The following is a 27903-nucleotide window of genomic DNA, read 5'->3' as shown; positions in this document are numbered from 1 at the left end:
GGGGGCCTGTATACTGTGGGGGGCCTGTATACTGTGGGGGGCTGTATACTGTGTGGGGGCCTGTATAGTGTGGGGGGCCTGTATAGTGTGGAGTGCTATACTGCTGTACTGTATACTGTAGGGGTCTGTATACTGTATACTGTGGGTGCGGTATAGTGTGGAGTGCTATACTGCTGTACTGTATAGTGTGGGGGGCTGTATCGTGTATAGTTTGGGGTGCTGTATACGGTGAGGTGTTGTATACTGTGAGGTGTTGTATACTGTAGGGTGCTGTATACTGTAGGATGCTATACTGCTCTACTATATACTGTGGGGTACTGTATAGTGTGGGGTGCTATACTGCATACTGTGTGGTGCTGTATACTATAGGGTGCTATACTGCATACTGTGGGGTGCTGTATACTATAGGGTGCTATACTGCATACTGTGGGGTGCTGGGGTGCACTGTAACACTAGGGTGGGCCGAGCCCAGGTCTCCTTCCTGCAGAGCGGTGCCCACTTCCAGCCTGAGCCCAGCTGCCCAGAGCACTGATCCTGAGCCACTGGAGTTTTCAGAACTGGAAGTATTTACAGTCATTCACTGTACTCTACCAGATGTGTGGATTTTTTGTGTGTGTGTTGTGGTGGAGGGCGTGATTGCCTGCTAAGGTGTGGGAAGGCGGGATCCAGGGGGCCCAAGTAAATTTTTGCCCAGGGTCCAATCAATATTAAAGACGGCCCTGCCCCCCATAATGTGCCAATACAAAAGGCCCTTTTAGAGCCCCCACTTCCTCATAGTGCCCCCAAATAATGGCCCTATAGTAACACCAGATGCCCCATAGCTCTCCCCTATAGTGCCCCCATAATGTGCCAATAATTAAAAAAGCCCCTTTAGAGCCCCCAGATACCCCCATAGTGCTCCTCTCCTCCATTGTGCCGCCCATAATGTGCCAGTAAGAAATGCCCCCATAGTGCCCCCCATAGTGCCAGCTCCTCTCATAGTGCCAGTTCCCCCATAGTGCCAGCTCCTCTCATAGTGCCAGTTCCCCTATAGTGCCAGCTCCCCCCATAGTGCCAGCTCCCCCCATAGTGCCAGCCCCCCCATAGTGCCAGCCCCCCCATAGTGCCAGCCCCCCCATAGTGCCAGCCCCCCATAGTGCCAGCTCCCCCATAGTGCCAGCCCCCCCATAGTGCCAGCCCCCCATAGTGCCAGCCCCCCATAGTGCCAGCTCCCCTCATAGTGCCAGCCCCCCTATAGTGCCAGCTCCCCCTATAGTGCAAGCCCCCCATAGTGCCAGCTCCCCCCATAGTGCCAGCTCCTCCATAGCCATAATGCTAGCCCTCCCCCATAGTGCCAGCTCCCCCATAGCCATAGTGACAGCTCCCCCCGCAAAGAAAAAAAAAAAAACACTAATACTTACCTCCATCAGCAGCGATGCAGGCCTCTTCCGGCCTGTGTCCCAGCTGTGTGACGTCATCGCGCTGCCTATGTCGGCCTCTGATAGGCTGCAGGCATTAGTGCCTGCGGCCTATCAGAAGAACAGGGGAGGGATATGCCTCTTCCTCCTCTGCCACACAGCACAGCCATCTGTATCGCTGTCCTGAGGACAGATGAATATGGAGATGAGTGCTTCCACAATGGAAGCACTCATCTCCTACTGCCTGCCGCAATTACATCCAAGGCCGCGCCGCCTGTGGTGATCGGCGGTGCGGCCCAGAGGAATAAAAAAAAATAATATTTTTGTTAAAGACAAAAGCGACAAAAGCCTAGCGGCCGTTTTTTTAGGGCGGCCTGGGGGGCAATTGCCTCCCTGCCCCCCTGCCCAGCCCTCCCCTGCCACTGCACGATTTAGGCTGGGTGAGCCTCAATATATATATACTATTTTTTCAATTGAGGATTTACTTTAAGGTCCAACTCTAGCACTCTGGTACTGAATATGATAATTGTTAGTTATCCAATAAGGGCGTCCCCTCGCAGCAGGCAAACACTTCTACCACATCATTTACAAGATACTGAGAAGGTTTTTGGTTATCACTACTACCGGGAAGTTTTAGTTAGTGATAAAGACAATTCTGCAAACTTACTGTCAATTTGTGTCCTGGCACTCGGAAAGTTGCTCTCAGGCACTTGTGCTAATGAGGTCCATAAGCCGAGTTTAGCTGTTACTCTCACTAGTCTCTCCCCATATCCAGACATAGACTTACTGTTTTGTGCTTTGCTGCTGTAGATCAATGCAATGTTAGGTGTACTCCCTTAGCCTGGCCATTACTAAGGAGTAGAAATAGCAGACTACATGTTGGACGATGCCTGTTCCTCTCCTCCATGAACTTGCTTCTCCTCCTCTCACACTCCAACTTCAACTAACTTAGACTAACTAACCTCCTGTCTAGACACACCTAAACTATATGTATTATGTGGTGCCAGCACCACCTAAGGGCGAGTGGGTGTAAATGACATTGCCAGTCTGATAAATGGAAATACCATACATTGCAAATAAACACATGTATATATACAGTACAGACCAAAAGTTTGGACACACCTTCTCATTCAAAGAGTTTTCTTTATTTTCATGACTATGAAAATTGTAGATTCACACTGAAGGCATCAAAACTATGAATTAACACATGTGGGATTATATACATAACAAAAAAGTGTGAAACAACTGAAAATATGTCATATTCTAGGTTCTTCAAAGTAGCCACCTTTTGCTTTGATTACTGCTTTGCACACTCTTGGCATTCTCTTGATGAGCTTCAATAGGTAGTCACCTGAAATGGTTTTCCAACAGTCTTGAAGGAGTTCCCAGAGATGCTTAGCACTTGTTGGCCCTTTTGCCTTCACTCTGCTGTCCAGCTCACCCCAAACCATCTTGATTGGGTTCAGGTCCGGTGACTGTGGAGGCCAGGTCATCTGGCACAGCACCCCATCACTCTCCTTCATGGTCAAATAGCCATTTCACAGCCTGGAGGTGTGTTTGGGGTCATTGTCCTGTTGAAAAATAAATGATGGTCCAACTAAACGCAAACCGGATGGAATAGCATGCCGCTGCAAGATGCTGTGGTAGCCATGCTGGTTCAGTATGCCTTAAATTTTGAATAAATCCCCAACAGTGTCACCAGCAAAGCACCCCCACACCATCACACCTTCTCCTCCATGCTTCACGGTGGGAACCAGGCATGTAGAGTCCATCCGTTCACCTTTTCTGCGTCGCACAAAGACACGGTGGTTGGAACCAAAGATCTCAAATTTGGACTCCACTGGTCTAATGTCCATTCCTTGTGTTCGTTAGCCAAAACAAGTCTCTTCTGCTTGTTGCCTGTCCTTAGCAGTGGTTTCATATCAAATATTCTACCATGAAGGCCTGATTCACACAGTCTCCTCTTAACAGTTGTTCTAGAGATGTGTCTGCTGCTAGAACTCTGTGTGGCATTGACCTGGTCTCTAATCTGTGCTGCTGTTAACCTGCGATTTCTGAGGCTGGTGACTCGGATGAACTTATCCTCCGCAGCAGAGGTGACTCTTGGTCTTCCTTTCCTGGGACGGTCCGCATGTGAGCCAGTTTCTTTGTAGCGCTTGATGGTTTTTGTGACTGCACTTGGGGACACTTTCAAAGTTTTCCCAATTTTTCGGACTGACTGACCTTCATTTCTTAAAGTAATGATGGCCACCCGTTTTTCTTTACTTAGCTGCTTTTTTCTTGCCATAATGCAAATTCTAACAGTCTATTCAGTAGGACTATCAGCTGTGTATTCACCTGCCTTTTTGCACAACGCAACTGATGGTCCCAACCCCATTTATAAGGCAAGAAATCCCACTTATTAAACCTGACAGGGCACACTTGTGAAGTGAAAACCATTTCAGGTGACTACCTCTTGAAGCTTATCAAGAGAATGCCAAGAGTGTGCAAAGCAGTAATCAAAGCAAAAGGTGGCTACTTTGAAGAACCTAGAATATGACATATTTTCAGTTGTTTCACACTTTTAATGTTATATATATAATTCCACATGTGTTAATTCATAGTTTTGATGCCTTCAGTGTGAATCTACAATTTTCATAGTCATGAAAATAAAGAAAACTCTTTGAATGAGAAGGTGTGTCCAAACTTTTGGTCTGTACTGTATATATTAAGATGTTTGAAGTGTCCCATTTACACACATATGTGGGACGCTGCACTAATATATGAATGGACGGTACAGAGATCATTGTAATTATCTTTTTATTCCTAGGTCTGTAGCCATGACAATGTTCATACTCCATGTCTAGATGGAAGAAGGTTTCTTTATCAACATAGACAGGGATTCTTTCCAGTAAGAGTGAGACTATGGAACTCTCTGCCCATCACAAATATAATAATTTTCTACCTTCATGCCTCCACTCTTCCCTTTAATTCCATTTTGCTTTTTGCTCCTACTTGGATTAGTACACAAGGGAAAGGTAGTCCTACATTGAGTTTGAGATGTCAGCATTACTGCCCAAATGCATGTCCACATGCATATAACCATCAAGGTTAGCTAATTATTTCTGTATCACAATTTTGCAGAAACCAGCTTTACATGGACAGCAAAAGACCGATGAAGAACCTGTGGAAGAGCAACAGGGGAAGTCAGCAGGAACAGATGAGTCACTAGGTTTTGTAAGGACGCAAATAGCCAACTACACAATGACCACAGATGATGGGATTTATAGAGAAGATAATATTAGCAAAGTTCCTACAGACTATACAGTGATTCATAGAAGTGAATATCATGGTAATGAAAATATAGATGTTGGCCAACCAGATGTTCATGGATTAAGTCTCCATCATAAAGAAGTTAAACTTATTGATGAAGAAAAGCCTTTGATTTCTCATGCTACACAAATGTATGAAAATATTGAGAGTGGAAACCAAGAGACTGACACCAAACAACCTGATATAGATGATGACAACAGAAGCTTCAATAAGAGACAGCCAGAGGCTGATTCTGAGGTGACGCATGTGGAGTATATGTCCCATTTTACTGCACCCAGGTAACTAATATTTTGCTTTATTGTATACTGGACTGTTGGTCTTTTACAGGAAATTAAATAAAATATGTTCTGGGTTCTCAGAAATACATTGTAACATTAAGTAAATAACGTAATTGAAATCAGCAAAACATTAGTTGGAGAATTACAATGGGGTTTCCTGTGTAAAGTGAAGGTGTGTATGCTGGGCCACTGATTTATTAGGTTCGATTTGCAGAAATATTTGAGCATTATACTTGGAAGTCCTATAGACAATGAATGGAGTGATGGTCACGCATACGCACCACTGCTTTATTCACTTGATTGGTGGGGGTCATAGCGGTCAGACCCCCAGAAATCAATAATTATCTCTTATCCTGTGGGAAACTCCTTTACATGATGATATTCTAGCTGCCCACTGCCACCACTAGGGGGAGATTACTGTATACGGTTGATACTGTACATAGAACTGAGTAATAAAATAGAAATGCTCTAGTGGTGGCTGCAGTTACCCAACCCAAAATGATATCATTTAGCACAACAACTATTAAGAGGATTTTGTTCCCTCTATGAGAAAAACAGATCTATATTTTTAAAGAAAAATCAGTACAGAATGTTGGACCCAAAAATTTAAATGGGGTAAAAAAATGAATATTCAAGTTTTTAACAGCAACACCTTAGGGTGATCTAAAGAGGCCCCTGCTACTAATGTATTGTTTTGATCCATATTGCTTCTGTTGATAGCTCGATTCATTTTTCTATCACATTATACACTGCTCGTTTCCAGGAATTATGGCAACCGCTGCAGCATAGGTACGAGGTGGTCAGCACAGGGGCTGCTGCGAATGTGTGCCTATGCATGACTACCGCTATTTAACTGCAGAAGTGTCCGTTAGCGCTGGATACGAGCAGTGTATAATGTCATGGAAAAATGAATCAAGCCAGCAAAGAAAGCAATATGGACAATCACAATACATTAGTAAGTGCCTTGTATTAACTGTTTCTACATGTAAATGCCATTTGCTTCAGTGAATCAACCCCTCTAAGTGCACCAAGGCTGGGCCGTAGCTACTATATGCTCTTTAAGTCCTCCTTTTTGCAGTGCTGAACACACCCCCCACACACACCACCACCATTGATTTACAGGGCCAGCAAAATGACACTGGTGATGTCTGGCCCTGCCAATCAAATGGAGGAGGAAGTATCCAGTGCTGCTGAGAAGAGGAGCTAAAGTGCATGTATGTCCTCATTTGCATATTAATTAAAACAATGATTTCTCAGTAGCATTGGAATGTAACAGCTAAAATAAGGTATGCTCTTAATCAGCAGAGTCAGACCTACCAGAGCCAATGCCTGGGTTAATAGGGTTCGTCCTGCTGACAGATGCTTCTTAAGCTTTATATAGGAATTCCTTCACTCACTAATTCTCACCTTCCTATATTTCAGCTTAGAACGTGGAAATGATACCTATTCCTTCCAAGACTCTGGGACACCTTATATCCATCTTTATAAACCCAGTACAGCAGATGATTCTGAATTTCATGAAAATACAGATATAAAGAAGGCACTACCCATTACCATTGAATCCCGTACGGATGACAAACTTCCTTCACAGGAAATATATACTCATGCAAAGGAATTTCTTCCATCAAGTGCTCAGGCTCAGCCACAGGAAGAGCTGACTGAACTGGAGAACTGCAAACCAAGTTCCAAGTCAAATCTTGATGAGTTAGAAGAGCTGGAGTGTTCTAAATCTAAAGAATTTCACTTGAGTCATTTTAAGGATTTAGCTGGCACAGTCACTCAATCAACGAAGTTAAGCGGCAGAAGAGATCACAAAGATGGAATTCAGTACTATAATATTTACTCACAAAATATTCAGGATGGAGACAAAGTAAAACATGAAGTTAAGTCAGAGGACCATAATTTTTCACCTAGTCAGTCAGAAGAACCATTGCAAGAAGGTGCACAGTCTGAGGAACTAGTTCATACATATTCACCATCTGAGAAACTAGTTGATACATATGTACCATCTAAGGAAATAGATCATACATATGCGCCACATAAGGAAATTGATCACACATATGCACCATCTGAGAAATCAGTTGATACATATGTACCATCTAAGGAAATAGATCATACATATTCTCCACGTAAAGAAATAGATCATACATATGCACCATCCGAGGAACTAGTTTATAAATGTGCACCATCTGAGAAACCAGTGGATACATATGTACCATCTAAGGTAATAGATCATACATATGCACCACATAAGGAAATTGATCACACATATGCACCATCTGAGAAATCAGTTGGTACATATGTACCATCTAAGGAAATAGATCATACATATTCTCCACGTAAAGAAATAGATCATACATATGCACCATCTGAGGAACTAGTTTATAAATGTGCACCAACTGAGAAACCAGTGGATACATATGTACCATCTAAGGTAATAGATCATACATATGCACCACATAAGGAAATCGATCATACAGATGCACCACACAAGGAAATCGATCATACAGATGCATCATCTGAGAAATCAATTGATACATATGTACAATCTAAGGAAATAGATTATAAATATGCTCCACATAAAGAAATAGATCATACATATGCACCATCTGAGGAACTAGTTTATAAATATGCACCATCGGAGAAATCAGTTGATACAAATGCACAATGTAAGGAAATTGACCATACATATGCACCATCTGAGGAACTAGTTCACACATATACAGCATTAAAGCAACCAGTTCACATGCATGAGTCATCAGAAGAACAAGACCAAGAATATCCACAATCAAGAGAGGATATACATAACTATGCAGTATTAAAGAAAGAGCAGGAAAATGTAGTTTATATATCAGAGGAGCCAGATCACGATTATATAGATTCAGGAGAAGAAAGCCATAAGTATGCAGTCCTAAAGGAAGCAAAGCATGCGTGTAACCAGTCAGAGAAGCTAGATCAAACATATGAGCTACCAGAGGATCATATTTTGTACAATGCCCAATCAGAAGACTTAGCTTATAGGCATAAGCCATCAAAGACTACAACCATTACATATGAACAATTAGAGAAACCGGGTAACACATATGACCAGATAAAGGAGTCCTATACTCAGGACATACAACCAAAGGAGTCAGAAAAAGTGTATGAATATGCAGAGAAAAAGTATACAGAGTCAGAGGATTCACCAGAAAAGATCATTCCCTATGTAAAACAATCATATGAGTTACATAACCAGCATGCTCAAGCAGAGGAAACTCCATCAGAGTTAGTAAATTACCAACAAGCACAACCAGAGGAGCCCGATTTCCAACAGTCAAAGTCTGGGTTGCCAAATCACCTACAAGCACAATTCAAAGGTCCAGATTATGAACAACCTCAATCGGAGGTTCCAGATTACCAAAAATCAAAGGAGCCATATTATCAACAAGGGCAATCAGAAGAGCCAAATTATCAACAAGAGCACTCAGAGGAATGCCCTGTTCATCACAAACACTCAGAGGAGTTGTATTACCAACAAGAACACTCAGAAGATCCAAATTATCAACAAGCACAATCAGAGGAGCAAAATTATCCAACAACACAAACAGAGGCGCTAAATTTCAGATATCAACAACCAGAAAGCTTGGAGAATAACAATAACAGCTCAGAAGATTCACAGTTCAACTATTATTCACAACAGTCAAAGCAGACTTCAGAGGGTAAAAGTAAGATGTCTGGAGAAAATAATTATAGGTTGACAGAGTCTACAGAGCAAGAGTACATGGATCTTCATACTGTAGAAACAGACAGTGGACATGCTACTTCAGCAAAGCAAGATACAGCGGAGAGCAGACCTGAAAAATACTTGGAGCCACAACATAGGTATAGTTCTCCAGAAGAATACCATCACAACAATGACTCACCATCTGAAACGTCCCATAAGGATTTACTATCTAAAGACCAAGACCTTAGGTATCCTGAGCAAGAAAAGCCAAAGACTTTAGATACTGATTTTGTTGAGCCAGAGAGTGGAAATGTTCTACCAGAGCAGCAGGAGCATAAAGATTCTGATAGACATTCTCAATTGCATGAATCACATACAGAGGAGTCACATGATTCTCAGGCCCAGGACACATTGGACAACTATACTTATATTCAAAAAAATATAAATGGACATTCAGGACTTGAAGAATCAGAGCGCAAAGACAATAGGTCAAGTGGACCTAAATTATCAGATGACATCCACAAAGAAAGTCCAGAGGAGATAGTATCAGACACAGGGGAAACTATAGAAGACAGTAATTTTGATTTTCTAGAGGTATGAATTCTACCCTTTTTGTTTTTGGTTATCTAAAGATCTATGTACAACAGTAATACATCTGTTATTTAGGCTTCATGGCATGGCAGAGCTATGGGTGTAAACTTGTCCGGAGGGACACACTCACTGTGGCTTCATTCTTTAGGGGCGTAGGCCCTACCATATGGTGCTTCATATGACACCATATTATGGAGACAATCAGAGACATACAAAGGTACAATGTGGCCTGTTACGGATATCTGACACTCCAGCTGAGTAAATCCGTACAGCGTCTCCCGAAAACCAAGTAAATCCGAAGGTGTTGTGAAGATATAGCTCCCAATCCCCCACAAACAGGAGCCAAGACTTCAGGAAGGGGGTAAAAACGATCAACTTTATTGATGGCCACAGCTCAGCCTTTTATCAAGTCCTCCAGCAAGGGTTACTCCAATGGGGCCATTGTGGGGAGCAGGCACACAAAATCCAGTGACCAATCAATATACAGTAAGATATGACACACTCCCACATGAACAGTAAAATCTCTCCTCTCTATCCTGGAGATAATTGGATAAAGGGGCCGGACATAGTTCCACGCGGTCGATGACCAAGACCATTGTGTTTGCTAAATGTATCACAGGCAATATCCATTGTGTTTGTGGATTGTGTCACGGGCAATATCCATTGTGTTCGCTAATGTCCATTGTGTTCGCTAACTGCGTCACAGGCAGATGAGGTGGTTTGTGTACATTTAAAGGGCGAAATAAGGTTAACTACTTGAACAGCAGACGAAATACAAGAGTCTGGACATTCCTAAAACAGGGGTTTTGTCACAGGGCCCCATACATTTCTATAGGCCCATAATACGGCTCCAATGTCTGGACCCATAGTACGGCCATTAAACTTGAACATGAGTCAGTATGTATTCATATCTTGACCACAGACATGCCTAGCAATAATTATGAGAAATAAAATCATGGGGAAATCATCATACATCGTTTTATATGTGGTGACTGGAAACCAAAAGTAAATCCTTACATTCGCTCTAATATGAAGACCCACCCACCATGCATCTCCATTGTAGGCAGTGTTAAAAGGGGCATATACAAGGTAGTAAAAAGGAGGCTGCAGCAATATTGTGCAATGTCAGGCTATGGGCTCGATCCTGTCTAGGCTTTTTGACATTGCCTGAGTACCTGAATACTTAGTTCAAACCTTGTCACAGTGCAGATATATGGATGAGGCATTTCATCAAATATGCAATTCTGATTTCCTGCAAATTGAGGTGGGTCCTTAACTCCATATCGTTACTTGAATTTATGTATTTTTGTATCTCACTAGCTTCCATGTGTTATTAATTTATGAAAAGTAACCATGTTTTCAGTATTGTCAAATGCACCTTGTGGTATTATTTGGTATATATCTCTCTCTCTCTCTCTCTCTATATATATATATATATATATATATATATAAATGGACGTATATATGCGTGTATGTATGTTCCGCAATCACTCAAAACTGCAACCATCGATTTCAACTAAACTTGGTATACTCATCCCTTGCTTCCTGGAAAGGAATCTTGTAGGGTCACAGCTCTCTAGGACGTACCGTTCCTGAGATATTCCCAAAAAATGTTTTTTTTCATTAGCCAATAGAAGCCTGCAAGTCTTTCTCTTCATATCCCTTAACTGCCATACAAACAGTCACATGTCCCTTATCAGCCAATAGAAGCTCCCAGGCCCTTAGTCTAGATATACACACAGTTTTACTCGAGGTTTCCATAACAACCCAGCCATTTTTCTTCACTGCTGCAGGTCAGCTTTAGGCTAGACTAGAGCTACACAACGACAATAAGTCGCACGACACATAGGGCACATGTGTCGTGCGACTTGTAGCAACTACGCTGCTACATGCATCCATCTTGGATGGATTTTTTGAGACTGTCATGTCGCAGTTGCAGCATGTGGCAGTGCAACACCATAGCCTATCATTATAAAAATTGTTGCGCGATATTGGTACGACAAAATGTCGCACGACACATGTCGTCATGTAGCCCTAGCCTTAAAGGGGCAGGGCGCTGTGGAGGTCACTGTCAAGGGAGCAGGGGCTACTATTAGAGGGGCGTGGTGCTGTGGAGGACACTGTAAAGTTGGCAGGGCCACAATTAAGAGGAGGTCACTGTTAAGGGGGCAGGCCGCTGTGCAGGTCACTGTTAAAGGGGCGGGCACTGTGGAGGTCATTGTTAACCGCTTGCCGCCACGCTAACGCCGAAAGGCGTCATTGCGGCGGCTCTCCCAGGCTACGCTAACGCCAATAGGCGTCATCTCGCGTGAGCCGAGATTTCCTGTGAACGCGCGCACGCAGGCGCGCGCGCTCACAGGAACGGAAGGTAAGCGAGTGGATCTCCAGCCTGCCAGCGGCGATCGCTCGCTGGCAGGCTGGAGATGTGATTTTTTTAACCCCTAACAGGTATATTAGACGCTGTTTTGATAACAGCGTCTAATATACCTGCTACCTGGTCCTCTGGTGGTCCCTTTTGTTAGGATCGACCACCAGAGGACTCAGGCAGCTCACTAAAGTAGCACCAAACACCACTACACTACACCCCCCCCCTGTCACTTATTAACCCTTTATAAACCACTGATCAGCCCATATAGACTCCCTGATCACCCCCCTGTCATTGATCACCCCCCTGTAAGGCTCCATTCAGAGGTCCGTATGATTTTTACGGATCCAAGGATACATGGATCGGATCCGCAAAACGCATACGGACGTCTGAATGGAGCCTTACAGGGGGGTGATCAATGACAGAGGGGTGATCACCCATATAGACTTCCTGATCACCCCCTGTCATTGATCACCCCCCTGTCATTGATCACCCCCCTGTAAGGCTCCATTCAGACGTCCATATGATTTTTACGGATCCACGGATACATGGATCGGATCCGCAAAACACATACGGACGTCTGAATGGAGCCTTACAGGGGGGTGATCAGTGACAGGGGGGTGATCACCCCATATACACTCCCTGATCACCCCCTGTCATTGATCACCCCCCTGTAAGGCTCCATTCAGACGTCCGTATGATTTTTTACGGATCCACGGATACATGGATCGGATCCGCAAAACACATGCGGACGTCTGAATGGAGCCTTACAGGGGGGTGATCAATGACAGAGGGGTGATCACCCATATAGACTCCCTGATCACCTCCGTCATTGATCACCCCCCTGTAAGGCTCCATTCAGACGTCCGCATGTGTTTTGCGGATCCGATCCGTGTATCCGTGGATCCGTAAAAAATCATACGGACGTCTGAATGGAGCCTTACAGGGGGGTGATCAATGACGGAGGTGATCAGCGAGTCTATATGGGTGATCACCCCTCTGTCATTGATCACCCCCCTGTAAGGCTCCATTCAGACGTCCGCATGTGTTTTGCGGATCCGATCCATGTATCCGTGGATCCGTAAAAAATCATACGGACGTCTGAATGGAGCCTTACAGGGGGGTGATCAATGACGGAGGTGATCAGGGAGTCTATATGGGTGATCACCCCTCTGTCATTGATCACCCCCCTGTAAGGCTCCATTCAGACGTCCGCATGTGTTTTGCGGATCGGATCCATGTATCAGTGGATCCGTAAAAATCATACGGACGTCTGAATGGAGCCTTACAGGGGGGTGATCAATGACGGAGGTGATCAGGGAGTCTATATGGGTGATCACCCCTCTGTCATTGTTCACCCCCCTGTAAGGCTCCATTCAGACGTCCGCATGTGTTTTGCGGATCCGAACCATGTATCCGTGGATCCGTAAAAAATCATACGGACGTCTGAATGGAGCCTTACAGGGGGGTGATCAATGACAGGGGGGTGATCACCCCATATAGATTCCCTGATCACCCCCCTGTCATTGATCACCCCCTGTAAGGCTCCATTTAGACATTTTTTTGGGCACAAGTTAGCGGAAATTTTTTGTTTGTTTTTGTTTTTTCTTACTAAGTCTCATGTTCCACTAACTTGTGTCAAAAAATAAAATCTCACATGAACTCACCATACCCCTCACGGAATCCAAATGCGTAAATTGTTTTAGACATTTATATTCCAGACTTCTTCTGACGCTGTAGGGCCCCTAAAATGCCAGGGCAGTATAAATACCCCACATGTGACCCCATTCCGGAACGAAGACACCCCAAGGTATTCCATGAGGGGCATATTGAGTCCATGAAAGATTGAAATTTTTGTCCCAAGTTAGCGGAAAGGGAGACTGTGAGAAAATACAAAAAAAATCTATTTCCGCTAACTTGTGCCAAAAAAAAAATTCTAGGAACTCGCCATGCCCCTCACGGAATACCTTAGGGTGTCTTCTTTCCAAAATGGGGTCACATGTGGGGTATTTATACTGCCCTGGCATGTTAGGGGCCCGAAAGCGTGAGAAGAAGTCTGGGATCCAAATGTCTAAAAATGCCCTCCTAAAAGGAATTTGGGCCGCTTTGTGCATCTAGGCTGCAAAAAAGTGTCACACATGTGGTATTGCCGTACTCAGGAAAAGTTGGGGAATGTGTTTTGGGGTGTCATTTTACATTTACCCATGCTGGGTGAGAAATATCTTGGTCAAATGCCAACTTTGTATAAAAAAATGGGAAAAGTTGTCTTTTGCAGAGATATTTCTCTCACCCAGCATGGGTATATGTAAAATGACACCCCAAAACACATTCCCCAACTTCTCCTGAGTACGGCGATACCAGATGTGTGACACTTTTTTGCCGCCTAGGTGGGCAAAGGGGCACACATTCCAAAGAGCACCTTTCGGATTTCACCGGCCATTTTTTACACATTTTGATTTCAAACTACTAACCACACATTAGGGCCCCTAGAATGCCAGGGCAGTATAACTACCCCACAAGTGACCCCATTTTGGAAAGAAGACACCCCAAGGTATTCCGTGAGGGGCATGGCGAGTTCCTAGAATTTTTTATTTTTTGTCACAAGTTAGCGGAAAATGATGATTTTTTTTTTTTTCCTTACAAAGTCTCATATTCCACTAACTTGTGACAAAAAATAAAAAATTCCAGGAACTCGCCATGCCCCTCACGGAATACCTTGGGGTGTCTTCTTTCCAAAATGGGGTCACTTGTGGGGTAGTTATACTGCCCTGACAATTTAGGGGCCCTAATGTGTGCGAAGTAGTTTGAAATCAAAATCTGTAAAAAATGGCCGGTGAAATCCTAAAGGTGTTCTTTGGAATGTGGGCCCCTTTGCCCACCTAGGCTGCAAAAAAGTGTCACACATCTGGTATCGCCGTACTCAGGAGAAGTTGGGCAATGTGTTTTGGGGTGTCATTTTACATATACCCATGCTGGGTGATATAAATATCTTGGTCAAATGCCAACTGTGTATAAAAAAAATGGGAAAAGTTGTCTTTTGCCAAGATATTTCTCTCACCCAGCATGGGTATATGTAAAATGACACCCCAAAACACATTCCCCAACTTCTCCTGAGTACGGCGATACCAGATGTGTGACACTTTTTTGCCGCCTAGGTGGGCAAAGGGGCACACATTCCAAAGAGCACCTTTCGGATTTCACCGGCCATTTTTTACACATTTTGATTTCAAACTACTAACCACACATTAGGGCCCCTAGAATGCCAGGGCAGTATAACTACCCCACAAGTGACCCCATTTTGGAAAGAAGACACCCCAAGGTATTTCGTGATGGGCATAGTGAGTTCATGGAAGTTTTTATTTTTTGTCACAAGTTAGTGGAATATGAGACTTTGTAAGAAAAAATAAATAAATAATAATAAATCATCATTTTCCGCTAACTTGTGACAAAAAATAAAAAGTTCTATGAACTCACTATGCCCATCAGTGAATATCTTAGAGTGTCTACTTTCCGAAATGGGGTCATTTGTGGGGTGTTTGTACTGTCTGGGCATTGTAGAACCTCAGGAAACATGACAGGTGCTCAGAAAGTCAGAGCTGCTTCAAAAAGCGGAAATTCACATTTTTGTACCATAGTTTGTAAACGCTATAACTTTTACCCAAACCATTTTTTTTACCCAAACATTTTTTTTAATCAAAGACATGTAGAAAAATAAATTTAGCAAAAAATTTATATATGGATGTCGTTTTTTTTGCAAAATTTTACAACTGAAAGTGAAAAATGTCATTTTTTTGCAAAAAAATCGTTAAATTTTGATTAATAACAAAAAAAGTAAAAATGTCAGCAGCAATGAAATACCACCAAATGAAAGCTCTATTAGTGAGAAGAAAAGGAGGTAAAATTAATTTGGGTGGTAAGTTGCATGACCGAGCAATAAACCGCTAAAGTTGTGGAGTGCCGATTTGTAAAAAAGGGCCTGGTCACTAGGGGGGTATAAACCTGTGGTCCTTAAGTGGTTAAAGGGGCGGGCACTGTGGAGGTCACTGTTAAAGGGGCGTTCACGGTGGAGGTCACTGTTTAGGGGGCAGGCCACTGTGCAGCTCACTGTTAAAGGGGCGGACACTGTGGAGGTCACTGTTAAAGGGGTGGGCACTGTGGGGGGTCACTATTAAAGGGGCAGGAAATGTGGAGATCACTGTTAAAGGGGCGTTCACTGTGGAGGTCACTGTTAAGGGGGCAGGCCGCTGTGCAGCTCACTGTTAAAGGGGCGGACACTGTGGAGGTCACTGTTAAAGGGGCGTTCACTGTGGAGGTCACTTTTAAAGGGGCATTCACTGTGGAGGTCACTGTTAAGGGGGAAGGCCGCTGTGAAGGTCACTGTTAAAGGGGCTGGCACTGTGGAGGTCACTGTTAAGGAGGCAGGGGCCACTATTAAAGGAGCAGCTGCTGTGGAGGTCACTGTTAAGGCAGCAGGGTACTGTGAGGTCACTGTTAAGGGAGCGGGGTACTGTGGAGGTCACTGTTAAAGGGATGAGTGCTGTGGAGATCTCTGTTAAGGGGGTAGGGAACAGTGGAGGACACAGATAAGGGAACGGTCCCCTATGGAGTTCAGTGTTAAGGGGCGGGGTGCTGTAGAGGTCACTGTTAAGGGGAAGGCCCCTGAGGAGTTCACTGTCAAGGGAGTGGGGTGCTGTGAAACTCAATTTTAAAGGGGCGGGCTGCTGTGAAGGTCAAATGTAAGGGGATGGGCTACTGTGGAGGTCCCATTTTAAGAAGGCTGGGCACTGTGGGGGGCAGTGTTAAGGGGTAGGGGGGCTGTGGACTTCACTGTTATGAGGGATACAGTCGATATCTTTTAACGACACACACAAACATTAAGTGAAATAGATGAAATAATGAAATATACCAGTGCGAAGCTGATTCCTTCTGCTAGTATCACTATAATATACACTGTAGAGCTAGTAATGCTGGGTAGCTAGGGTAACCCAACAAAAAACTGAAGACATCAATACATATGCATTCTATGCATTCTTACTGCATCTCACTACATCTGTTTGCCATCTACAGAGCAACATATGCTTTTGGCTGAAACTTTATTTAATGCATACCCTGTTTATTTTTGTCTGGGGATATACCTGGACAATTACCTTCTGTTATCATATACTGTATAAGCCACAGTGTTTTCCATTACTTAGAACAAAAAGTATTATTTGCCGTTCAGCAGTGCAGTTATATGTTCTAAAGCCTTTTTTGGCGTGTATTAGTGGGGAAAAAAGGGCTTATTAGCTGTTGTGTGGTGAAGTGAGAAAATTACAACCCTTTTTGACGTGTATTAGTGGCAAAAAAAAGTATTATTTTATTATTTGCTGTTCAGCGGTGCAGTTATATGTTCTAAAGCCTTTTTTGGCGTGTATTAGTGGGGAAAAAAGGGCTTATTAGCTGTTGTGTGATGAAATGAGAAAATTACAGCCTTTTTTGGCATGTATTAGTGGCAAAAAAAAAAATATGCCGTTCAGCAATCCAGTTATATATTCTAAAACCTTTTTGGGTGTGTATTAGTGGGGGGAAAAAGGGCTTATTAGCTGTTGTGTGGTGAAGTGAGAAAATTACAACCCTTTTTGACGTGTATTAGTGGCAAAAAAAAGTATTATTTTATTATTTGCCGTTCAGCGGTGCAGTTACCGTATTTATCGGCGTATAACACGCACTTTTTCCCCCTGAAAATAGGGGGAAAATGATGTATGCGTGTTATACGCCGATATAATGTTAAGAAGCCATGTTTTTACATACCGGAGGTATAACATTAAGACGGCGCAGCGCCTGCCGCAGCTCCCTCCTCATGCGCCGCCTGTCCCAGCTCACTCTGTCATGCGGCGCCTGCCCCAGCTCACTCTGTCATGCGCCGCCTGCCTGTTCATTCATAAAGTGAGATAAGCAGGCAGGCGGCGCATGAGGAGGGAGCTGGGGCAGGCGGCGCATGAGGAGGGAGCTGGGGCAGGCGGCGCATGAGGAGGGAGCTGGGGCAGGCAGCGCATCAGGAGGGAGCTGAGACAGGCGGCGCATGACCGAGGGAGATGCCGGTCTGCGCCGTCTTAATGTTATAACTCCGGTACAACAGTAAGTACCGTACAGCACGTCTACAAGAGATCAGATTAAATGTTTAACAGTTGCGGGGCCCGGTGTATTAGAGTAGAGTCACTGCACCGGGCCCCGCCATGAGTGTCCCCGCCTCCTCTCTCCACACTGATCCATCTGATGGGGGATCTGTAGATGACACTTATGGGGATCTGTGGATGACATAAGTGTCATCCACAGAGCCCCATAAGTGTCATCCTTTTACATTATTTACCTTATAAGTGGTAATAATATTAATAAAAAAAAAGTTCTGAGATACCCTTTTTTTCTTTTTTTCCTGAAATTTCCCTCTTAAAATGAAGGTGCGTGTTATACGCCTGTGCGTGTTATACGCCGATAAATACGGTATATGTTCTAAAGCCTTTTTTGGCGTATATTAGTGGGGGAAAAAAGTATTATTTGCCGGTCAGCAGTGCAGTTATAATATGCTCTAAAGCAATTTTTGGCATGTATTAGTGGGGAAATAGGGCTTATTAGCCGTTGTGTGGTGAAGTGAGAAAATTACAGCCCTTTTTGACGTGTATTAGTGGCAAAAAAAAGTATTATTTTATTATTTGCTGTTCAGCGGTGCAGTTATATGTTCTAAAGCCTTTTTTGGCGTGTATTAGTGGGGAAAAAAGGGCTTATTAGCTGTTGTGTGATGAAATGAGAAAATTACAGCCTTTTTTGGCATGTATTAGTGGCAAAAAAAAAATATATGCCGTTCAGCAATCCAGTTATATATTCTAAAACCTTTTTGGGTGTGTATTAGTGGGGGGAAAAAGGGCTTATTAGCTGTTGTGTGGTGAAGTGAGAAAATTACAACCCTTTTTGACGTGTATTAGTGGCAAAAAAAAGTATTATTTTATTATTTGCCGTTCAGCGGTGCAGTTATATGTTCTAAAGCCTTTTTTGGCGTATATTAGTGGGGGAAAAAAGTATTATTTGCCGGTCAGCAGTGCAGTTATAATATGCTCTAAAGCAATTTTTGGCATGTATTAGTGGGGAAATAGGGCTTATTAGCCGTTGTGTGGTGAAGTGAGAAAATTACAGCCCTTTTTGGCGTGTATTAGTGGCAAAAAAAAAGTATTATTTGCCGTTGTGTGGTGAAGTGACAGAATTACAGCCTTTTTTGGGGTGGATTACTTTCCTTTTTATTTACTTATTTGATCTAACAGTTTGTCAGGCCCTTCACAGGGGAGGGGCAAAGGCCCAAATGTTTCTGGCGCAGGCACAGGTCGCAGCAGAGTAAGGGGGCATTGCAGCAGGGGTCACTTTGGGAGGCCTGAGCTCCCAGTGTCATCTAACGGTCATGTCTTGACCAGCAACCCAGCGGTTCTTGAATGGTTGACTCGGTCATCCACTTTGACTCAAGTGACCTCAGACATCCCCAGCCAAGAGTCGGACTTAGCTCCACTATACAGCAAAGACGAGCTACTAGAGGACAGTCAGCAGCTACTGCCCAGCCAAGATCTTGAGGAGACATCCGCCACTTCCTCCAGTAGGCGGGCAAATAGTGATGAGGAGAGTGGCGTGGCTGGTGTTTCAAGTGGTCAGGCTCCTGGCTCCTGACCGTTGAGAAGGACATCAGTTATGTGCAGACACTACTCGATGATGATGTAGCCAATCGCAATTGGGAGCCAGGTGACGAAGGGGCTTCATCATCGGGAGAAGAGGGTGGCAGCTTGAGGCAGCAGCGGAGCCAATAAGTTGGTAGCGTGGTCAGGAGTCAGCAGGGTGGCAGTGGAAGGTCGGGAGCCAAACGTGCCCGGGGTAGACCTCCTGCTTCGGAGGAGCCTACCTGCCTGGAAAGTAGTGGTGCAGGGGTTCACGGAGGCAGTGGCAGTAGCAGTCAGTCAGCGCGGAGTGTTGGGGGTAAAATCACCTACTCAGCAGTGTAGCAGATTTTTGTTAAACCGCCGGAGGAGGTGAACATGGCCTTTTGCCGAATCTGTGGGCAGAAGGTGAAGCGTGGCCATGGTGCCAATGTTGGCACCATGGCCCTGCGTCAGCATATGCAGCGTCACCATAAAGTGGCCTGGGAGAACAGTGGCTCCAATGTGGTGGTCCAGCCTGCAGCAGCAACCGCTACATCACCCAGTGGCAAGCACCCGATTTCATGCAGTCAAGGCTCCACTACTTCAGCTGAAGGGAGCTGTCTGTCCTTCCCATCATCTACTGGTCCTGATGCTCCTGCTTCTGACCCTCCTATTCCTCTTCAGTCATTCCGTCAGCAATCGATCACCGAAGCGATTGCCAAGAAACAACAGTATGCGTGCACTCATCCAACGGTGCAGAAGCTGAACGTGCTCCTGGCCAAGTTGCTAGTGCTGCAGTCCCTCCCTTTCCAAGTGGTGGAATCTGCACCTTTCAGAGAACTGATAGCTTGTGCCGAGCTGAGGTGGAGAGTCCCAGGCCATAATTTCTTTGCCAAGGCCAAAGGCAGTACCAGCCCTGCAGAAATATGTAGAACAGAAGGCAGTCCTTGAGACTGTCGGTGTCTGCCAAAGTGCACGGAAGCGCCAACGTGTGGAGGTGTAACTATGGTCAATGACAATATATGTCCTTTATGACCCACTGAGTAAATGTGGTTCCTGCCCAGCCAAACCAGCAACTTCGCCAGGTGACGCAGATTTCGCCTCCACGTTCTCATGCCGTTGGTCTAGCGACAATGTCCGCCTCTGCCTCCTCATCCTCCACCGTGTCCTCAGCCTCTATTGCAAGGACAATTCACAGTTCTCCTCCAGCACACCACATTTGCAGGGCACTGCGGTGTCATGCTGTTCTACTCCTCGTTTGTCTGGGCAAACAAAGTCACACAGGGCATAAACTTCTCCATGTCCTACATCAAGAAATTGAATCCTGGCTTTCTCTGCGACAACTCAGAATCAGAACCATGGTGACCAACAATGGGAAGAACATGGTGTCAGCGCTGCGTCAAGGAGGGCTGAGCCATGCGCCCTGCTTGGCGCTCGTGTTCAATTTGGTTGTCAAGCGGTTCCTAAAGTCTTCCACCCATCTGCAAGACATACTAAAAATGGCCAGGAAACTTTGCATGCATTTCAGCCACTCGTACACCGCTAAGCACACCCTCCTTGAGCTACAGCAGCAGAACAGCGTCCCCCAACATAGGCTGATATGCGACGTTTCCACCCATTGGAATTCCACCCTCCATATGTTGGACCGACTATACGAACAGCGAAAGGCCATAAACGATTTCTTGATGATCCAAGCGGACAGGAGTACTCCCCTGTGTAACTTCGTTGTCAGCCAGTGGCAGCTCTTGCGTGACACCTACCGTTTGCTAGGCCCTTTGAGGATGCCACGTTATTTGTCAGTCGCCAGGACTAAGGATGCCACGTTATTTGTCAGTCGCCAGGACTAAGGATCAACAACGTCATTCCACTGCTTCATATCCTGGAACACTTGAGTTATTTGGTCAGTTTTGGCCCTGTAACTGCCCAAATAAGTGAAGTGTGCAGTGATTCTAAGAGCGACGCATGTCATGTGCGTGTATACTGAACACAGTATTGTTTCACTACCACAGTAGACTCCCTATGCGTGGTACTACAAGGCACAGTGTTCTACACCACTATACAGGCTTTCTTGAGATTTAGCATGGCTGCCATGGCTGATCCGAGACGGCTCTTACTGGGAGTAGTCAAAGTGCTGGGTGGGTGACTGCTCCCTATGTTCCAGGCCGGGTTTTGCCAGGCATAAAAACTAGCCAGCACTGCCAGGTGGGGTGGATTTACCTCCCTCTGACAGTGGAGCTCAGGAGTCTGTGTGCTGTGAACTGAGCTCTGTGCTGGGATTTGAGGTTTGAGCCGGGCTGGAGGACTCAGGCCCCTCTATGGACCTGATGAGGCTGAACTGCTAACAGGATGTGAATTAACACCTAGGAGAAAAGGTGACTTTTATTGTTTATGGACTTTCCTTGTGTGTAAACAAACACCAAGCCACCTGCTTTTTGTGATACACCTTATCTGCATTTTATTATACACCAATGTGGGAATAAACACCACTGTTTGATTCAAGAACTGTGTACTCTATACTGTGCCTCTATACTGCATCCACTAGTTCTAACTACCAGAGAGAATCCCCACAATAAAGAGTCAGGTGTATGCGTTGCACTAAGTCTTATTTAGGGACAACAATGTTGAGTCTTCAAATCAAGGCATCCAGAAAGCTCCAGTGATCTGAGAAGATATTAAATCTAATAACTCTACAGCCTGTCCACATAGTGGGAGAAACACCACTTGTCCCTTCCATGTGCGTGTTATTTTATCAGCTGAACCATTATAGGTGAGGCAGGATCTGGGATACTGGACTGCATTGCATTAGAGGGTTTGTCCCACTAAAAATATTCTACAATTTTCAAACCAGCACCTAAATCTGAAAATTTTTGTAATTGTATGTAATAAAAAATGTATTATAGCTTGTAAGTTATTCAACGAAGGCTATCTATGTAGCGCCACCTGCTGTTTGCTCTTTTTCTAATTTCTCTGTCCACCTCACTGAGATGGATGCAGATACTCAGTTCCATCCTTTAACTTCCACCAGCCACAGCAGACTTGCCTGAGAAAGGATATGCCCCTGAGCTACCAGCTTTAAATAAATCTAGCAGAGCAATTAAAACAATGAATGGGGAGATCTCTAGATCCATTTGAGGTACAGAGCTGGTTCTAGCTTTCTTAGAAAGACAATGCGTTGTACTACATGATAAACCCTTTAATGATTGGTATAGGAGAGACCGTTGCCAAAGTCTGAAAGAGGGATTGGTTCCATTCTGAAAGACAGTATTTGTTGCTTTAGTTTGCAATAATATGGAACAATTACAATATTTCACTGCCACTGCCACTTTGTCTCCAACTTGATCTGCTCAGCTTTTCCAGGTGGTAACATCATCTATGGGTTGGCCAGGTAGCATCTGATGAAATCCAAGCAGAGCCATCAGGAAAAGAAGTGGAAACATTGCTTCTAGTGGAGAATATCTCCATAAGGCCCCATGCACACGGCCGTTGTTTACAGCCGTGTGCGGGCCGTGGAACCGCGGCCTGGATCCCTCCTGAGAGCAGGAGCACACGGCGTCACTGGTTGCTATGACGCCGTGCGCCCCCTGCTGCCGGCACAGTACAGTAATACACTGGTATAGACCAGTGTATTACTGTACTGTGCCGGCAGCAGGGAGCGCACGGCGTCATAGCAACCAGTGACGCCGTGCGCTCCTGCTCTCAGGAGGGATCCAGGCCGCGGTTCCACGGCCCGCACACGGCTGTGAACAACGGCCGTGTGCATGGGGCCTAAGGGTCCATTCACACGTCCGTTTTTTCTTTCCTGATCTGTTCCGTTTTTTGCGGAACAGATCAGGACCAGATCAGGACCCATTCATTTTCAATGGGTCCTGGAAAAAAATCGGACAGCACAATGTGTGCTGTCCGTTTCCGTTGTTCCGTTCCGCATGTCCGTTTAAATATAAAACATGTCCTATTATGTTCCTGAAAAATCGGATCCTGGTACAATGCAAAGTCAATGGTTCCGCAAAAAACGGAAGACATTCGGATGTCATTCCGTATGTCTTCCGTTTTTTGCGGGAACCCATTCCTATGGAAACACATAGCAATTTTTATTTTTATTTTTTTTTTAAATTTTTTTTTCAAAGAAATCCAAACAACTTTATTTGATTATTGAATGTATACATGTTTCCGTTTTTTGCGGATCCGCAAAAAACGAATGACATACGGAAACATTTTCAGGAACAACGGATCCGCAAAAAACGGACTGAAATTCGGATTATAGAAAAATACTGACGTGTTAATGTAGCCTAACATGGCTTCATTCAGAGCGCCATGTGTCAGGGCGTGGAATAACTTCATAATATGGGACCACATGGTCCCTGTGTGCCTGAGGCCTAACGTTACTATGCTAAGGATGAGGCAAATAGACATTTTAAGGTTATACTCATGCTTCAGTTATGATAATTTACAGTTTTGAGATTATTTAATTTTTCCATGCATCAACTTTTCAGTAGCTGGTTTTTTTTTCCCATTCAGGGCACTAGTGTTTTAGATACGTCATTAATGAGGTCCAGAGCATCTCTTGGGAAAAAAAGATGTCCCAGAACACCTGCAACAGGAACCTGCACATCTCAAGAAGAGGCTGATCCTGAATACTGGATGTTTCGGGACTCCACAGGTATAGAAACTGTAGAACACAAGACATAGGGGGTCATTTACTAACAGAAATTTGTCTATTTTTGGCATTTTTATGGCTCAGATTGAGGCGCAAAGGTTATTTGTGCTGCAGTCTGTGACTTTTACCTGCTCACGCCAGGGTCTAAAAAAGGTGGCGTGGTGTTGGCAGGGAATCAGACAGGCTGGCAGACCCATCTCATTAAACATTTTCTAAGCTTGGTTTAGGCCTAGAAAATTGTCTACATTTAAGCCAACAAGGAAGCTGGCATAGATTTAGACTGGCGGTGGTTGCACCAAAGTTATGTAGAGGACGGCGACTCTTCGTAACTTCTTTGGATCCACCGCTAGTCTAAACGCCGATCTTAATTAATAACCCCCATAGTCTATAAGTTCCTAATGCAAGGATAGGTAATGTCAAAGGACATACCCACCATTATATTGTAATACAAAAGAAGGAGTGCTATCTATGTATTACCTGCTGAAGATGCTTCCACATTCTGTATAACGCATTTTAATTTTATCACATCCACATTTGCATGGATTTCTAGAGCCAGGAATTTCACCAAAAAAAGACTCTGACAATGAGGAAAAGGAAGAGACATCTGATTGTACACAGGAGAACTCTCCCCGATCAGTAAAATCTCCTACTAAGAAGGGTGGAATATTTTCTGGAATAATCTCACCATCTATACTAAAGGTAAGGAAATGTATGGCACTATAATTTGTATAGGAACCATTGTTTCTGACATCCAGGTGGTGATCTTCCAGGCATCTTAATTTTTTTCTCATGGTCACCACTGAATTAAAAGTATGCATTAGGTGGTTTTCAAACTTTTTCAGGCAAAGGAAATCTAGGCCTGCAAAGAATCCAACAGTAACAAACACAGTATATTAAAAGGATTGTCCTAGTTATCCTAAAATGTGTCCAACACCTTAATGCATTAACTGCCTGTTGACCATATACGTCTGGGAGGGCAACACTTATCTCTGCATTAAGTTTCTAAACTTCCTTGCAGCTGCACACAGAGGTCACAGTGATAGCAGGGCTCCTCATAAAGAAGATAGGAATATTTTTTTTAACTGTACTTGCCTTCCCCATCACTGCATACACAGAGCTGTAATTCCAGTATTTATAAAGCCCCACTGCAATGCACCTTGTAATTATAATGATCCATATAGTGCCCCTGTATCATAATGCCCTCTGTAACACCAATATGTATAATGAACCTCCTCTAGTGCCCATAGGTGTACTGCTCCCTGTAGTGCTCCTGCCTCTATTATAATGCCCACCTGTAGTGCCCGCTGTGTTATAATGCACCCTGTAGTGGTAGAATATATAATCCTCTCCCCCAGTAGTCCCCTTGTAGTACAATGCCCCCAAGGTGGTAGTATATATATAATTATCTCTCCCCATAGTCCCCTGTAGTATAAAGTCCCTCCGTAGTGGTAGTATATATAGTGTTCTTCTGGCATGTGGTTCCCGTGTCCCGGCGCAGGAAGTTGCAATGACATCACTGCGACCTCCTGCGTTGAGTCTCAGGCAGCACAATGATGTGGTCATGAAAGCCTCTGTCATGAAACTAGGTGCAGGAGGTTGGATTGATATCATCGTAAACTCCTGCATCGTTCTATTGCCCCACAGGATTCAGACCTAGTGGCCTGTGGCCTATAAGCCTGAATGGCGGGGTAGAAGACGTAGATTCATGTTCCCCACTGTAAACTACTGTCCCCTTAGAGGCAAGTCAACGCCGCCTGAGGCAAGATGCTGATCTCGCCTTATGGCAGATGTGGCTCTGCTTGTATGACCTTAGAGGGAGCACAAAGTGTAAAATAAAAAAAAATAAAAAATTATAAAACTCCATCACACGCCACCCTGCAACTTTTAGCCCCACCCCGGGTGAGCATGACCCATGCGCCCATATATTAAAATGACCGTAATGAAAAGCAGCCATAATTGAAAAAAAAAATGACAGTTGCTTGTTGCGCTATTAACAAGAAAAATGGAAAAAAATAAGTGAAAAACAGGCCATTTTTTATTTACACAAAAATAGTAAAATAAAAATGACATAAAAATAAAGTCCCATTATATCACTGAAAAGGCGCAAAAATTATTGACATAACTGAATGGGGGAAAAAGATATGGCTTCAAAAGATGCATGTACAAAAAAATGTCATATGCACCTGGTCAGGGATGGTTAACATAAAAAAAAATCAGCATGGCACATGATCACTGCCGCTAATCATTGTCCTTACTACTCAGCGGTCTTATGTTGTATACCGCTGAGGACAGTGAATGACCGCAGTGGTCACATGCAGTATACCTTTAAGTTACCGCTGCAGCCTTGTATATACAGTACAGACCAAAAGTTTGGACACACCTTCTCATTCAAAGCACTTCAAAGAAACTGGCTCACATGTGGACCGCCCCAGGAAAGGAAGACCAAGAGTCACCTCTGCTGCGGAGGATAAATTCATCCGAGTCACCAGCCTCAGAAATCGCAGGTTAACAGCAGCTCAGATTAGGGACCAGGTCAATGCCGCAGCAGACACATCTCTAGAACAACTGTTAAGAGGAAACTGTGTGAATCAGGCCTTCATGGTAGAATATCTGCTAGGAAACCACTGCTAAGGACAGGCAACAAGCAGAAGAGACTTGTTTGGGCTAAAGAACACAAGGAATGGACATTAGACCAGTTGAACTCTGTGCTTTGGTCTGATGAGTTCAAATTTGAGATCTTTGGTTCCAACCACTGTGTCTTTGTGCGACGCAGAAAAGGTGAACGGATGGACTCTACATGCCTGGTTCCCACCGTGAAGCATGGAGGAGGAGGTGTGATGGTGTAGGGGGGCTTTGCTGGTGACACTGTTGGGGATTTATTCAAAATTGAAGGCATACTGAACCAGCATGGCTACCACAGCATCTTGCAGCGGCATGCTATTCCATCCGGTTTGCGTTTAGTTGGACCATCATTTATTTTTCAACAGCACAATGACCCCAAACACACCTCCAAGCTGTGTAAGGGCTATTTGACCATGATGGAGAGTGATGGGGTGCTGCGCCAGATGACCTGGCCTCCACAGTCACCGGACCTGAACCCAATTGAGATGGTTTGGGGTGAGCTGGACCGCAGAGTGAAGGCAAAAGGGACAACAAGTGCTAAGCATCTCTGGGAACTCCTTCAAGACTGTTGGAAGACCATTTCAGGTGACTACCTCTTGAAGCTCATCAAGAGAATGCCAAGAGTGTGCAAAGCAGTAATCAAAGCAAAAGGTGGCTACTTTGAAGAACCTAGAATATGACATATTTTCAGTTGTTTCACACTTTTTTGTTATGTATATAATTCCACATGTGTTAATTCATAGTTTTGATGCCTTCAGTGTGAATCTACAATTTTCATAGTCATGAAAATAAAGAAAACTCTTTGAATGAGAAGGTGTGTCCAAACTTTTGGTCTGTACTGTATATAAACAGTGCAAGTAGGACTGGCGCAGCAGCACAGAGAATGGCAAGGGAGAAACAGGTGCCGTATAAGACTATTTTAAAGCATCTCGTTGAGTCAGCACATTTTAGGATATCTTGGATAAGGCTTCGTTCACATCATGTCACGGCCATGGCTATGACCGTGACTCTCTATCCGCATGCGGTTGCCTGCGGTTTCGTGCAGGTTAAAACCACAGGTGAGGGCCGCTGGCGTGTGGCCTAACTTGTGGTTGCCGCGGGCAACCTGTTTCTCATGTGTATGTGCAGCAGCAGTCTCAGCGTGGCTAGGCAGCGTGCTGCAGAGCATGCGGTCTCACCTGACCCTATTATGTTAGGTGTGTGTGTGGTGTGCACTGTGTTTCATGTATTGTGTGCACTTCCCCTATATGTGTGTTTTCCCTTCTGTGTATTGGAAGGGTTAACTTCCTTCCCAGTGTGTGTGAAGTCACTGGGTGTGGTTGACCAGTG

At 44.4% G+C, this 27903-nt stretch overlaps 1 protein-coding gene across 1 annotated transcript in view; it reads left to right on the top strand.

The window, feature by feature from the left end:
• The window catches only part of TNKS1BP1 (tankyrase 1 binding protein 1), an 83673-nt gene that overhangs the window by 37537 nt on the left and 18233 nt on the right, over positions 1 to 27903 (top strand). The window contains exons 5-8 of the mRNA XM_044296430.1: positions 4521 to 4987; positions 6410 to 9284; positions 23814 to 23955; positions 24503 to 24651. Of these exons, the coding sequence (XP_044152365.1) occupies positions 4521 to 4987; positions 6410 to 9284; positions 23814 to 23955; positions 24503 to 24651 (3633 nt within the window). The remainder of the gene's footprint in view (positions 1 to 4520; positions 4988 to 6409; positions 9285 to 23813; positions 23956 to 24502; positions 24652 to 27903) is intronic.

The sequence above is a fragment of the Bufo gargarizans genome, chromosome 6, assembly GCF_014858855.1.
Source record: "Bufo gargarizans isolate SCDJY-AF-19 chromosome 6, ASM1485885v1, whole genome shotgun sequence".
In the NCBI taxonomy this organism is placed as follows: domain Eukaryota; kingdom Metazoa; phylum Chordata; class Amphibia; order Anura; family Bufonidae; genus Bufo; species Bufo gargarizans.
This window is presented reverse-complemented; position numbering and strand designations above follow the sequence as displayed.